This window comes from Oryza glaberrima, chromosome 9, assembly GCF_000147395.1.
Source record: "Oryza glaberrima chromosome 9, OglaRS2, whole genome shotgun sequence".
NCBI lineage: Eukaryota > Viridiplantae > Streptophyta > Magnoliopsida > Poales > Poaceae > Oryza > Oryza glaberrima.
In genome coordinates, this window is record NC_068334.1 from 11,671,117 (window position 1) to 11,685,796 (window position 14,680).

A 14,680-nucleotide genomic window follows, 5' to 3' on the forward strand; every position below is an offset into this window, starting at 1 on the left:
TATTGCCTATATTCATATAGATGTTAATGAATCTATACACATATATGTATGGCAATGCTAGAAAGTCTTATAATATAGAACGGATAAAGTAATTAATTAAGTATTAGCTAAAAACCTTAAAAAATAGATTAATATGATCTTTTAAAGCTGCTTTCTTATAATTTTTTTAAAAAAAAACGCACCGTATAGCACTTCGGAAACATTAAACATATAGTAGGAGACCCTGCGTGTCGGCGAGAGCCTCCGCGCGCGCCGCTGCCGCCTCGCCCCTGCGCGCCGGCAAGAGCCCCCACGCGCGCCACGCCTCGCCCCCGCTCCTGCCACCGCCACCCGTGTCTCTGTTAGTAACCCTAGGAAGGAACGAAGAACAGAGAACAGATAAGAACGAAGGTGAAAAAAGAGGTGAAGCGCTTTTGGTCTTACCACGCGTGAGTCGCGAGTCACGGGTGCGGAGGTGGTGGGATCGTTTCGTCGCCTCTTTTTTCCGGATGGGGTTGTCCCGAATATTGAAGGAATATTCCCTTCTAGAACCATCCTATCCTTCCTTTTCCCTCAACCAAACAGATATACTCCCTCCGTTTCAAAATGTTTGACACCGTTGACTTTTTAAGCACATGTTTGACTGTTCGTCTTATTAAAAAAATTTGTGAAATATGTAAAACTATATGTGTACATAAAAGTATATTTAACAATGAATCAAATTATATGAAAAGAATAAATAATTACTTAAACTTTTTTAATAAAACGAATGGTCAAATACATACTTAAAAAGTCAACGGTGTCAAATATTTTAAAACGGAGAGAGTATAAAAATAGGATGTTCCCATCCCATCCGGGATATCTCCCAACCAAACCCACCCTAGCAGTCCCGATGCATTTTTGCGCTGGAACTTGCAGAGGTTCAAGGCTCCTACTGTACGAAGTCGAACACTCGTGCGGTTGATGGGCTGAAAGCCCACCGAAAGATCACAAAAACACATTCAAGGCCACAGAGATCGGTTAAAAGCCCATACGTATCCAACTACAACTAGGCCCAAGTACAAAAAATATTTATCGATCTTTACAAGTTGGTTAAGGCAGCACATGGCTTTTAGAGGCGCGGATGTTGGATGCGCGTGCCGTAAATTTTTCATACGGACGAAAATCGATTGACAAATAGTATAATTTTAATCGAGTGTTGTATATACACTTTTTTTCCCAATAAGAACCAGATCTCCTGGTTACGAGAATAGTTGTATATGTGGCGTGTAGAGAAGAGAAAAAATAAATAAATGAGGAATGTTAGCTACTCCATTATGTAATAGCTAGCTCTACACATGTTCTAATAGAAAGAAAGAAAAAATTGTAAATGCAACCTTATAGCTAATCTTTATACATGTTAACTTTAGTGAGAGCGTATTCTATACACACAAGATTTCACGTGTTAACTTTCAATAATGCAGTGAAGAAATTGAAAACGTCAAGGGCTTGTTTGGCAGAGTTTTAACTCTAGCTCCATCACTTCTGGAGTTACAGTTAAACAGTTTCAGCTCTATCCAAAATGAAAGTAAGCTGATTGAAATACTCTTACAAAATAAATTAGAGAGATGAAATTAGGTTTAAACTGTCGTACAACTTTATTTTATATAGATCTAGTTTTTACTTAAATTTAGGAGTTTGAACTGTTTCCTAAAATAATTTAATTAATGGGGTACGTGGCAAACGTAACCTCAATTCCTCAAATAACACGAGAGGTTGCGGCAAAAAGCCGACGACGGAGCAAAACGATAAAGCGAGAGAGACCTGCCGAGACCAAACTCACTGCCGTGCGCCAAACGTGCGCTGCTTATAAAATTCGCCGGAATTCCATCTACCCGCACAAAATATTCGCGAGATATTTTTGTTTATCCCATCCGAACTGCTCATTGATCCGACCAAGGCGACAAGCACGACGTCGCCATCGCCATCGCCATCGCCATCGCCAATTCGCCATCTCATCCTCTTTCTCTCTCTCTCGCCCAGTTTGGTGCACCTGTCCGCGACGCATCTGCCGCAGCTTCGCAGCAGCAGCAGCATCATGGGCCACGCCGCCGCAGCCGCCGCGGCGGCGCACGTGCCGCTGGGCGCGATCACCGTCGACGACCTCCTCGCCGCGGGGGTGGCGGGTGGTGCGGCGGCGGAGCTGCACGAGGCGGTCCGGCGCGCGGTGGGCGCGCGCGGCGGGGACGGGGATGCGGCGGCGGTGTGGGGGGAGCTCTGCAGGGCCGCGCTCCGCCCGGGCGTGCCGTTCGCGGTGCACCGGATGCTCTACTACGGATGCTTCGCCGGGTTCCCCTCCGCCACGCCGCCGGCCTGGACCCCCGACCCGTAAGCCTTCCTCCTTTTCTCTCTCGATCCTCCAATCCGCTGATTGAGATGAGGTCGCTCGCCGACGCCGAAGCTGTTCTACTAATCTGCTGTGGTTTTTGGTGGTGGGAAAATTGTTGCAGGGAGGAGGCCGTATTGACCAATGTCGGCCGCGTCCTCGAGGCGCGAGGGAGGGAGTTCCTCGGCGACAAGTACAAGGATCCAATCGCTAGCTTCACCGACTTCCACAAGTTCTCCATTGAGAATCCAGAGGTTGTGGAAGATGCAAAAATCTTGCCCTCATTGATCCATTGTTTGCGATTATTGCTGTTTTACTGTTGTTAGAGGTGAGCTTACAGTGTCAGTTTGGCCACTGTTTTTCAAGGGCAGGCGTACTGGAAGATGGTGTTTGAGGAGATGGGGATTACTTTCAGTGTGGAGCCATCTTGCATCCTGAGGGAGAACGATGCTTACCCCGGCGGCGAGTGGTTGCCCGGCGCCGTGCTGAATGCTGCTGCGAATTGCCTGACCGCGAAGCCCGGAAGGAGTTCCGACGACGTTGCTATCGTGTGGAGGGATGAGGGGAAGGATTCTGAGCCCCTCAACTTTGTTACTCTTGAGGAACTGAGGAAAAAAGTTTGGTAATGACTAATAGCATTTATATCTCTAGAGAGGGCAAGTCGGGTATATATAAATATGTTTTGTGGCAATCTGATTCCGGAATCGATTCTTCTTGTTTTGTTTGGAGCAGCCTGGTGGCAAATGCGCTTGATGCACTCAACCTGGCTAAGGGATCCGCGATTGCCATTGACATGCCCATGAATGTGAATGCTGTTGTGATCTACCTGGCAATTGTGTTGGCAGGCTATGTGGTTGTCTCAATCGCGGACAGCTTTGCTGCTCCCGCAATATCAATGAGGCTAAAGATATCAGAAGCAAAAGCAATTTTCACCCAGGTATTTACTTAATTCACATTTCTCCTGAAACCATTGATGAACATGTTGCTCCTTTGCTCAATAGTTTCAGCTTCTATAGGGCAAAGTTTTGGTCATGCGGACTGACAGCTTTAATTTTTCATGCTAGGATTACATCCTTCGAGATGACAAGGAATTGCCTTTGTACAGGTGCCTTAACCTTTAAATGCACAGGCTTATAGATCAGTGTTCGTATTATTAGAATTTGTCTCTAACATCATAGCTTTCATTCTACAGTAGAGTTGTGGAAGCTAAGGCCCCTATGACAATTGTGATCCCTGTAAGGGGATCAACACCGATAAAAGGAATGCGTGCTGATGATCTGTCCTGGGAAGATTTTCTTGCAAAAGTTAACCATGCCAAGTAAGTTTGCTACATTCTGATCATGGTTTCCTTTTTTTGGTAAAATGGCTGGTGGCTGCACGTGGAATGACTGGTGTATCTGCAAATTTTTGTCACATTGGATATGCCGTTACTGCCTAAATTGTGGAGCAGTCGCCAAAATTTTCCAGTGCAGCACGTTCATAATGTGTGGTGCGCAAACTCCAGAAAATTTCTGGGTAGTTAGCTTGGAAATAATTTACACTACCTCTCAGAAATACATGTTTCTTGAATTAAGTATGTATTACTATATTATGCAATAATGTGACAAAATTGCAGGGCTGATAATTATACCGCTGTTGAGCAACCTGCCTATGCCTTCACCAATATCTTGTTTTCGTCAGGGACTACAGGTGAGCACTAGTCTAGATAACATGTCTGTTTTGTGACTTTTGTGTGCTCTACCTTAACCATTCACAAATATTTGTTGTAATATTGTGCATCACAATCATGTCATAGTAGATCCTCCTTATGATTATGAGTTCCAATATTGTTCAAAATCTGATAGTTGTCATATTCAGGGGAGCCAAAAGCAATTCCATGGACACACTTAACACCTCTGAAGTCAGCTGCTGATGGATGGTGTCACATGGATATTCGCAGAGGTGATGTTGTTGCATGGCCTACTAACCTCGGTTGGATGATGGGCCCATGGCTTGTTTATGCCTCTTTACTGAATGGAGCTTCCATGGCTCTTTATAATGGCTCCCTGAATAGTTCAGGCTTTGCAAAGTTTGTACAGGTATGGATGCTTCATGGTAGAATGTTCAACCTCATGAAAATCAGTATCAGAAACTGTGCACTATCTTTTGATTTTGTTCAAATACATAATAAGAATTCTCCTAAGTATCAGTGTCAAAATGTTTCCAAAATAATTTAGAATGTGTGAATAGCTCCTGTGCAGGCCTATGCTTTTCCAGTTAAGTTCTTTTGGTAGTAATAATACAGATGGATGATGTTCCTTAACTTTATTAGTAGGAACAATGAACAGCGTAGCCATGAAATTTCTGATACTCTCTTTTTCTGTATATATTCTACAATTTTTCAGTTTGAATTACAATATTTTCTTATACTATTTTCTCATTACTGAATAACTTCCAGGATGCAAAGGTGACTATGCTTGGGTTGGTACCCAGCATTGCTCGTTCATGGAAAAGTACAGATTGTACAGCTGGGTTTGATTGGTCAACCATTAGGTAATTTCTTGAGTGGTTTGGACTTTACCTCTTTTGTTTTAGCTTGTGTAAGGGAAATATTGTGTATCTCTTTGGATGATATGGTTTGTGACTGATTATATTGTTCCTTATATATAGATGTTTTAGCTCATCCGGGGAGGCATCCAGTGTGGATGATTATTTATGGTTGATGGGAAGAGTTTGCTACAAACCAGTTATAGAGTACTGTGGAGGCACAGAAATTGGTGGTGGATTTGTTGCTGGATCATTGCTGCAACCTCAAGCATTATCTGCATTCAGTACACCTGCAATGGGTTGTAACCTGTTTATTCTTGACAACAATGGAAATCCATTAGTAAGTATTCTGGAATAGAAAATTAGAAAAATTTCTTGCATGAGTAACATAGAATTAGTTTCTATTGTGTGTATCTCCGCTTAAGCTTGCAAACTATGCAGCCACAAGATTCTGTTGGTACTGGAGAACTTGCGCTTGATCCAACCTTCCTGGGAGCTTCAACAACATTGCTGAATGCTGATCATCATGAGGTGTACTTCAGTGGAATGCCAGAATGGAACGGGAAAGTACGTGTTTCATCCCTGGTCTCCCTAATCATCGTTTAAGTTGAGACTTGAGACCACTAATCCATGTAACTGGGTGTGCAGGTCCTTCGGAGGCATGGGGATGAATTTGAGCGTACTCCAGATGGGTATTATAGGGCTCATGGGCGCGCAGATGACACAATGAACCTTGGTGGAATTAAGGTACCAAATGCCACAAATGCACAACTTATTTAGCAAATTTAGATTTCGGCAATCCAGACATTAATGTGTCTCGACCAATCTCAGGTGAGTTCCATCGAGATAGAGCGGATCTGCAACAGGGTAAACGACGCCATCCTTGAAACAGCAGCTATTGGGGTTCCACCTCTAGGGGGTGGCCCTGAACAGCTGACCATAGCCGTCGTCTTCAAAGACCAAAGCTCACAAACAGAGGATTTGAATCAGCTGAAACTGGCATTCAACACTGCTCTGAAGAAACTTAACCCTCTTTTCAAGGTTCTTATACCATCCCTGTGAATCATCTCATTGATAACTACTGTACCCTACATCTTTTACATGGCACACTGCGATAACATCACTAAGCACCTGTTTCCTCCCATCATCTCTGCAGGTTTCTTCAGTTGTGGCAGTCCCTTCGCTCCCTAGAACAGCCTCAAACAAGGTCATGAGGAGAGTCCTCCGCAAGGAGTTCACCCAGCAGCCAAAGCACTCCAAAATCTAGGTAGTTACAAAAAAGCAAAATTGGTTCTATTGCATCATACGTACACCCAAAAGGAAAAAACTTCGGCACAGCAAACTGTGAATACACGTCTGGTTAAAAATCACTAAATCAGTTGTATAGCAAGGCTTTTGTTCTCTCCGGTGTGAAATGAGATGATAGATCAGGTCATGATGAGGTACTGAAAGCGTTATTGCTACATTTTCCTGTCATATGTTTTTCGCTATGTGAATAAAGTCTTTGTGGGACTTAAGTGAAATTCAGGTGGCCTATAGTGTATTCCAGTGAAATTCCTAAGCTCTATTCCCTCCGTCCCATAAAAGATCAACCTAGTACTAAATATTTTTGAGAGGGAAACACTGTAGGGGAAGCCCCACGGTTAATATATTAAACAAAACAAAAAGTTCAAATTACAACAAGTTAATCCACAATTTTAGAGAGTCTCTCAAATAAATTAAGCCTATAAACTAAGAGGGAGATATCAGTCTTAAGAGCTCTCCAAGAGGCAACTGAAGGGGCTAGATTATTAAAGATTAAACCATTCCCATTCCTTTGCTTCCAAATATTCCAAGCAGTATAGAGCACCTTCTCAACATAGTGTGAAGACATATAAGAATTCTTGGCAGCAAACAACTAAGGGAAAGATCCCAAACCACACCAAATTGAGCCCAACATTCAGAGCTGAATAGGCACTGAAAGAAAATATGCAGGGTTGTTTCTCACTCCTGTAGCACACAAAACACAGTTCAAGGAAGCATTTTGAGGAGAACAGTGCCTTCTGTCCAGCATATCATGAGTGTTTAAGCGATCCATTAAAAGAAGCCAACCAAAAACTTTGACCTTGGAAACACACTTGCTCTTTCAGATTCAATTGATATAAGCTGGCACCTGAATCTACGAAAAAACAGTGCCTTCTCACACTGGGTCAGGCGTGGCACTGACACGTATGCCCCACCCCAGGGAACTCGGGGTGGGGACACTTTGTCAGTCGTCCAGTGACTCGTTGAGGGGATTCCACGTGTCCCGGTTGCCACGGTGGATCGTGCCGTTAGCCGATTCGAAAGTTTCCTGCTCATAAGCATGCATGACCAACTCAACATTTGACCGTCGTCGTCAGCTCAGCACATCCACCGGCCTCGGCTTCGCCTACCTGTGGAATGTGGATACTTAAAAGGCTCGATCGATCAGTAAATCCATCTTATAAAAATCTTCCCAAAAAGAATCTGAGAAGAGACGGCGATGGGGAAGCTGGCGAAGCTCGTCGGCGGCATCAAGGCGAGGCTGCGAAGAAGGAAGATGCTGACGGCGGCGGCGGCGGCGGCGGAGTCGTCGTCGTCGTCGTCGTGCTACGACAAGATGGAGAAGACAAACAGCATGAAGGTGGAGATCACTAGCCGCCGCGCGCAGAAGCTCATCGCCAAGAACCTCGCCATCGTCGACGCCATGGTCGCCGGCAGCAACAGCAACAACAGCAGCAAGGCCAAGAAACGCGCCTTCTTCCCGTGACGCTCTCTGATTAATCCCCTCCCTTTGCTGTCGTGGACATAGATAATAATCCAATGACCGGTAATTTGATTGAGCAGTAGGAATTGCAGAATGTTTTATAGGTTTGTAGAGGATTTATATTAGGGTAAAGTTTATCTTTGGATCTCAGACTTCCGTCGAAGTCCATAGTTTTAGCTGCACTAGAAATTATCTTGCTGTTTTTATGTCCCGTTCGGTGATTGTTAACAAGTTATTGTCCCACATATTGTATACATTTTTTTACTCTTCTTTTTCCTTGCATCTCTGTAATCACTACTTTGTGTGAGGAAATAAGGGGGAAAATGTGTGACATGTGGAACCAATCCCATATTAGCACCTAAAACAACATAAAACAATGTTGGTGCTTGTTACTGTTGTTGTGTGACAAAAAACCACCATCTAAAATCAGCATCAGGGTGAAACTTGTCCGATTTCAAAAATTTAGGATAAAAACAAACGATTTTTATAGTTCACGGTGAAAATTGGACTTCAATGCAAGTTTGAAGGCTAAAAATAGACTTTACTCTACATTTGTCTTTCTGCAAAAAAGAGTCGTCCTCCATCCCTGCTACTCCCACCGCGCGTTTCGTTTGTACGCTCCTCTTGCATAATCATGGTAAGAGTTCTTCTCAATCACCGGATCTAATTTTTACCAATCACAATCCTAACTTCTCTAGTTACATACTCTCTGGGAATGAACCTGGACACGTATTTGTCCCTCCGTCCCATAAAAAACCAACTTCTGAGGATGAATTTGAACAACATTTGTCCAGATTCATTAGTAGAAGTTTTTTTTTAACAGAGCGTGTAGGTACATGACATGTTACTACTACTCCCTCCGTCCCGAAATAAGTGCAGTTTTGCACTATTCACGTTCAACGTTTGACCGTTTGTCTTATTTAATATTTTTTTATGATTGGTATTTTTATTGCTATTAGATGATAAAACATGAATAGTATTTTATGTGTGACTAAATATTTTCAATTTTTTCACAAATTTTTCAAATAAGACGGACGGTCAAACGTTGGGCACGAATATCCACAGCTGCACTTATTTTGGGACGGGGGTAGTAGTAAAAAAAGAAAAGAAATACTCCCTCTGTCCCTAAATAATTGAGCCGTTGACTTTTTTAAACATATTTGATCATTCGTCTTATTCAAAAAATTTAAGTAACTATTAATTCTTTTTCTATCATTTGATTCATTGTTAAATAAATTTTTATGTATATATATATATATATATGGTTTTACATATTTTACAAAATTTTTTTAATAAGACGAACGGTCAAATATGTTTAAAAAGGTCAACGGCGTAATATTTAGGGACGAAGGGAGTTAATTCTTTTTCTATCATTTGATTCGTTGTTAAATATACTTTTATATATATATATATATATATATATATATATATATATATATATGGTTTTACATATCTTACAAAAGTTTTTTAATAAGACGAACATTTAAAAAGGTCAACGGCGTAATATTTAGGAACGGAGGAGTATGAATCATCAAATCCCAAATGTGCCCGGCCCATACAGACCCATCAAAAGCCCAACACCTTCCCACCCAAAGTCCATCCAGGCCCACAAAAGACCCACCACCTCCCTCTCCCTCTCCCGAGTCGTCCCCTTCCTCGTCTCCGCCTCCTCCCCCTATCCAATCCCCCCCTCTCGCCATCCACGCCGCCCTCCTCCTCCTCCCGCCGCCGCCGGAGATGCAGGCGACGGCCGCGCTCTTCCTCGTCCGCCCGCTCCCGCGTCCCCACTACCGGTGAGCGCGCCCACGAGCCCCTCGAAACCCTTTTCCGCCCCTCCTCCCCCGGCTCGCGTCTCTCCTCCTCCGCGACTGACGACGAGCTCCCCCTGCCGGCCCCTCTGTGGGGGTTCTCCGGTGCGCGCGTTTTCCCCATTGTGTGCAGGTGCTTGCATGGGTTGCGGGGAGGCGTCTCGCTGGCCCCGCCGCGGCGGCGGCTGGTGGCGCGGGGCCCGCGGTGCTCCATGAGCCTCTCCATCGGCGGCGGCGCGGGCGCGGGCGCCGGCGGGGACCGCGGGTTCAGCTACGGTAAGGAAGGGGGAGGGAGATGCCCGAACCCTAGCGATGCTCTCTCGATGCCTCAGCTGATTTGTGTTGTTCTGCGTGGTCTCTGGGTTGCAGAGTGATAATGCCTGTTTAGCTGCTGCGATGAACTGATCGTATTGGCTGTGTGGTGATCCCATTTATTGGATTACCAATTTCATAATTTGTGCCATGAACACAATGGAGATGCTTGGTAGCACAGGCTGAGCATGCCTGGTTCATGCCTAGTGGAGAAATATACAGGATTAGCTAGGGAATTAACGTGTCTATTACCATACTTTATGCTTAGAAATTTCTAGTGAAATGATTTCAGGAAGGAGAGATGCATATGCCTTATGGTGATATAGCGGCATTTCTAGAATTATGATGGCGCAGATGCTGGCATGGTGGTTTGGTACTAATGCTAAATCTTGTTTGTTGGGTTCTCTAAGCTGAAAGAGGGAATGCTCTTCTATGGGTTTGGTTAGACAAGATATCAAGTGGTGCCAATTAGTTTTCTTGTGTAAATCTGAAGTTCTGAACCGATGATATCCATTGTATTGATGTTTATCAACAGTGTCTCATAAATTACGATATTATTTTTATGATTATTTAATCAATGTCAAACTTGTTCTGTGCATGAGTTTCTTGTCCTTGCACTAGGAATAAAAGGTAATAGAAAGATAACTTTCGTTCATTTATCTTGATAACCCATATAGGTTTGCATCTAGGTTTCCCACTTCCCACAGATTTTTTGCTTGCTACTTGGGGTTGTTATTTTTTGTGATTACTAAGAATACTGACATAGAACCCAACTTTCCATTCTTTTGATTGTTTTTGGAAACAACGTGCAGTTGTAGAGCTTATCTTATGTGATCTTAACCCTAGTTTCTGTGTCTCCACAGAGCACGTTCCAGTGTTTCCAAGATACCGGATTCGTGATCCCTACAAGCTTCTTGGTGTTGATCGTGATGCAGCTGAAGAAGAGATCAGGAGTGCTAGAAATTTCCTTATTCAACAGTATGCTGGGCATGAACCAAGTGAAGAAGCTATTGAAGGTGCATACGAGAAGATAATAATGAAGAGCTACCAGCAGCGGAAAAAGACTAAGATTAATCTGAAAACTAAGCTAAAAAAGCGAGTTGAGGAATCCCCGTCATGGGTAAAGGCACTGCTTGGATATTTTGAGGTGCCACAAATGGATATCATTTCAAGAAGATTGTTCTTTTTCGCTTTCATTGCTGGTTGGAGCATAGCGACTTCTGCTGAGAATGGACCTGCATTCCAGGTATCTGTGCTTTGGTTTTTGCTGACCTTTCAAGTTGTTTTTTTCTTGTTTGATGACATATTTCAATTCATAGCAGTCCAAGAAGGCAATCTAGTTTGCACGTAAAATGCATATGCTTGTTCATTCATCTGAAAATTTAAATTATCCAATGTAACCAACATCTCTTGTTGAGGGTATAAAGACAATGCAAGGCCTAATAACTCCTAAATTTTAAATATTTATGCAATACTAGCTTAATACACTTCCCATCTTGAGCACAACTTCTCTAGTTGACTAGTTTTTTTTTTCCTTTTGCAGCTTGCAATATCGCTCTTCTCATGCATATATTTCCTTAATGATAAGATGAAGAACCTCATGAGGGCATCAACAACTGGGTTAGTGGGAATTTTTTCACTTGATATCCATCGGACCGTAGCTTGCCTACTTTGATATCAATATCATGCTTACTCTTTTGTTCTTCCAGGTTTGGAGTGCTTGTTGGTGGCTGGATAATTGGCTCTCTATTGGTCCCACTTATCCCAACATTCATCATCCCACCCTCTTGGTCCCTTGAGCTACTTACATCATTAGTTGCATATGTCTTCCTGTTCCTGGGTTGCACTTTCCTCAAATGAAAACCTTGTAAATCTTGTAACCGTAAATTGTAGAATTGCTTGCAGAAATTTTGCAACTACTGACATCTCCACTATGGGTCTCGGAAAAGTTTTGTAGAATGACATCACTTTGAGGTTCTCCTCTTCTTCCATATGGTCAAGCCTCAAAATTTTCTGTTCAGCACTTCTCTGAAACAAGAAAATCAATCTGTCCACAACTTCAGGTCATTTTACTCTATCGTTTAGCCTTTTTTCTTTTTGGAACACATTAATCTAATATAACCCGATTGATTATTGTGGAGATTGAATTGTTTCATATGAAAAATCTTTCATGACTTTCGATCTTGTGGAGATTGAATTAGTTTATATGAAAAATCTTTCATGACTTTCGAAGGCAGCTGCATATGCCATGACCTTGTGGCAGACAGTACTGCCTCCAGATTTGTTGTTTTCCTAATAAAAGAAATGGACCTTTGATTCTTTGCCATTGACAAGATGGTTCCATGTATTATTGGTATGAGGTGGCAACATAATAATGAAATAACATTCTCCTTATATAATGGTTATAACATGGTTTTATTCTTTCTCCGGTCTTTCGGGGTATTTTGTTCATCAAGACCGAGATGTGCTCCAAGATTAGTCCTCGCGGCTATATGCTTGCTGGTACAGAGACAAACGGCCACCCCGCCATCGTCTGCGACAACTGTACTTGCAAAAAAAAAAAAGTGAAATATCAAATAAATATAAGGGGTAAAACTTTCAACCTAAACCAGCTAACTCACCACCTTATAAAGTTAGCAAGAAGACCCTGAACGTTCTCTCAACTGTACTTGCTAGTGTGGCATGAATGAACTGTGTTAAATTGACAATTGTTCCGTGCATCTTGATCGAGATTATGCAGAAGATTACACAAGAAAAGAAACCCTCTAGTATCCTGATCAGGGTTAAATTTCGAGGACTGAACTAACTAGTGGAAATGAGTCGATAGGAGTCTGGTCTTGACTAATTCATTCATGTTATGATAGCTCAAGCTATGCAGACATGCAGTATGCAGTGGTCTTCTCCACCATCTCGACGATGATCATGTAAGGCCGATCGAGCCGTATGCACCACAATCCAACTATCACCCTCTTCATCACCAGCCCCGTCGCCTCACCGATAAGGAGTACTACATGTCATACTTTGTATTATATAATCTGCCACTATGTTCACCTTTATAACAATTAAAAATTATGAGGCCGTTTATTTTAAGCTACCGCAACAATTGACTCCATATCTAATATACATGCATTGTTTAGTTGCCCGCACAACGATATCATATCCCTTAAAGTTTGAACATGAATAATATCCAGGGCTGTATACGGTCGGGCGTCCGATAGATTTGGAGAAAAATCGGGTGCTGATATAATGCTGGCGTCAGCGCCCGATTTACATGCAAAACTCCTTAAAACTGATTTTTCTTTTAAATTAATTATCCAAATCATGATCTGATTGTACTATTAAATTCGTTGCAATTAAATCTTCAAAACAAGACCACACATGCATATATTCCGGCGAAATTATTTTTAGCTTATTATTGAATTATTTTTAAATATTGCACGATGTACCACTAGGTATATCGGAATTGTTTCACTAAGTAGATCGAACATGTTTCACTCGATTAAATCGGGTGTTGTTTCACCTTATATGAAAACAATGTTTCAGCAAATAGCGAAAGAATGTTTCAGTTCACTGCAATATTTGATCCATACATAGTGAAACATTGTAAGTACACTAGGTGAAACATTTTTCGGTGGAACGAAAAATAAACCGAATTACCTTAATAGGAGGTTTGCAAAATATGTGAGTTTTTTTTGTTGCAATGGAGTATTTCAGTTCACTGCAACATTAGATTTATATATAGTGAAACATTATGAATACACTGGGTGAAACATTTTTGGTGGAACAAAAAATAAACCAAATTCCCTTAATAGAGGGTTTCCAAAATATGTGGGTGATTTATTGCAACGACGCGTTCCATAATATCAAAATCCACTGCAACATTTGATCTGTACATAGTGAAATATCATGAGTACATTACCTGAAACATTGTAAAACTACTGGTTGAAACCTCAAAAGGACCATATGCAACATTCTAAAAAAATCAATAAAAAGTTAAAATATTTTTTTTGTCGAAATATAATCATGTGTGGTCTTGTTGTAAAGATTTAATTGTAACGAAATTACTATTTAGTGGTGCAATCAGATCATAGATTAAATAAATAGTTTACGAGAAAAAAAATCTTTTGAAGAAATAAGAGATGCTAGTATTTGCTTTGGCTAACAACAATGTCACAGCCTGATGGATAGCCGTCCGATCCGCGCGGCTCGATCACACGGCATGCGCGGCGACCGATTTTTCAGTGCACGATCGGACGCGCGGTGCTGAGCATTTTCGATAATATCCGCTACCAAGTATATTAGGAACAGACACTAATGTTGTGAAGTGAGTGTAACTCAACTGTTAGGTTTTTTTTGGTGGAACCAGTTCACCCGGATTTAAATTTTAAATTTAATACGGGTGCTTGCATTTATGGGTACTCCTATTATGGCTAATTATTTTTTCAGGGATAGACGATGTACCCATCAATAGTAAGGCACCCACATTTATACTTTGTTAAAAAAAAAAGAATAGACACTATCACTCTACTTTGTCTGTGTCATATTATAAGCTGCTTGATCAAATATAACCAAATTAGTAGTTAAGTAGTATGGGAGAAGGGTTCTAATCACCAAAACTTGTTTACTACAGGTTAATTAAATGAATATAAAATTAATAAGATAAATTAAAATGTAGTATATCACTTCATAAGTTTAAATTCGACTTTATAAGATATAAGATTTTTTTACGACCTCTAAAAGTCGAGTTTGAACTCATGTGCTTATAAAATGATATTATATACTCTATATCGTCATTCTTCTAAAAGAATAATTATTCCGATCCCTATGTCCCATAAAAAAATTTAATGCTAACTACGAATATATATATATATATGTATATATATATATATATATGTATGTATATATATATGTTTAGGTTTAGGT

General features: G+C 41.5%; 3 protein-coding genes across 4 annotated transcripts; all 3 read left to right on the plus strand.

The window, feature by feature from the left end:
- Nucleotides 1-1,914: 1,914 nt before the first annotated feature.
- Nucleotides 1,915-6,393, plus strand: LOC127784877 (hexanoyl-CoA synthase). 2 transcript variants are annotated; one of them, XM_052312285.1, is made up of 14 exons: nt 1,915-2,346; nt 2,469-2,598; nt 2,716-2,966; nt 3,077-3,281; nt 3,409-3,449; nt 3,537-3,662; nt 3,960-4,033; nt 4,202-4,422; nt 4,782-4,876; nt 4,994-5,210; nt 5,312-5,437; nt 5,519-5,617; nt 5,702-5,911; nt 6,027-6,393. In XM_052312285.1, the coding sequence occupies exons 1-14, from the start codon at nt 2,057-2,059 to the stop codon at nt 6,135-6,137; spliced, it is 2,196 nt and encodes a 731-aa protein (XP_052168245.1). In that variant the 5' UTR covers nt 1,915-2,056; the 3' UTR covers nt 6,138-6,393. The 2 variants fall into 2 exon arrangements, with proteins under 2 accessions (XP_052168245.1, XP_052168246.1); XM_052312286.1 differs by lacking the exon at nt 1,915-2,346 and having other exon boundaries at nt 2,711-2,966.
- A 128-nt stretch (nt 6,394-6,521) lies between these two features.
- LOC127784878 (uncharacterized) lies at nt 6,522-7,893 on the plus strand. The gene has a single exon (XM_052312287.1). It carries the CDS (start codon nt 7,374-7,376, stop codon nt 7,638-7,640), a length of 267 nt encoding a protein of 88 aa, XP_052168247.1. The 5' UTR covers nt 6,522-7,373; the 3' UTR covers nt 7,641-7,893.
- A 1,395-nt stretch (nt 7,894-9,288) lies between these two features.
- On the plus strand, nt 9,289-11,932 carry LOC127784017 (protein CHAPERONE-LIKE PROTEIN OF POR1, chloroplastic-like). Its single transcript, XM_052311194.1, has 5 exons — nt 9,289-9,430; nt 9,579-9,721; nt 10,621-11,003; nt 11,301-11,377; nt 11,467-11,932. The coding sequence occupies exons 1-5, from the start codon at nt 9,375-9,377 to the stop codon at nt 11,615-11,617; spliced, it is 810 nt and encodes a 269-aa protein (XP_052167154.1). The 5' UTR covers nt 9,289-9,374; the 3' UTR covers nt 11,618-11,932.
- Nucleotides 11,933-14,680: the final 2,748 nt, after the last annotated feature.

Excerpts from the sequence above, each read along its gene's own strand:
- LOC127784877 (XM_052312285.1), top strand. The coding sequence starts at position 2,057 with ATGGGCCACGCCGCCGCAGCCGCCGCGGCGGCGCACGTGCCGCTGGGC. Across the intron at positions 3,282-3,408 it reads CAAAAGCAATTTTCACCCAG|GATTACATCCTTCGAGATGA; the intron begins GTATTTACTTAA and ends TTTTCATGCTAG. Across the intron at positions 3,450-3,536 it reads AAGGAATTGCCTTTGTACAG|TAGAGTTGTGGAAGCTAAGG; the intron begins GTGCCTTAACCT and ends TTCATTCTACAG.
- LOC127784878 (XM_052312287.1), top strand. The coding sequence starts at position 7,374 with ATGGGGAAGCTGGCGAAGCTCGTCGGCGGCATCAAGGCGAGGCTGCGA.
- LOC127784017 (XM_052311194.1), top strand. The coding sequence starts at position 9,375 with ATGCAGGCGACGGCCGCGCTCTTCCTCGTCCGCCCGCTCCCGCGTCCC. Across the intron at positions 9,722-10,620 it reads GGACCGCGGGTTCAGCTACG|AGCACGTTCCAGTGTTTCCA; the intron begins GTAAGGAAGGGG and ends GTGTCTCCACAG. Across the intron at positions 11,004-11,300 it reads AGAATGGACCTGCATTCCAG|CTTGCAATATCGCTCTTCTC; the intron begins GTATCTGTGCTT and ends TTCCTTTTGCAG.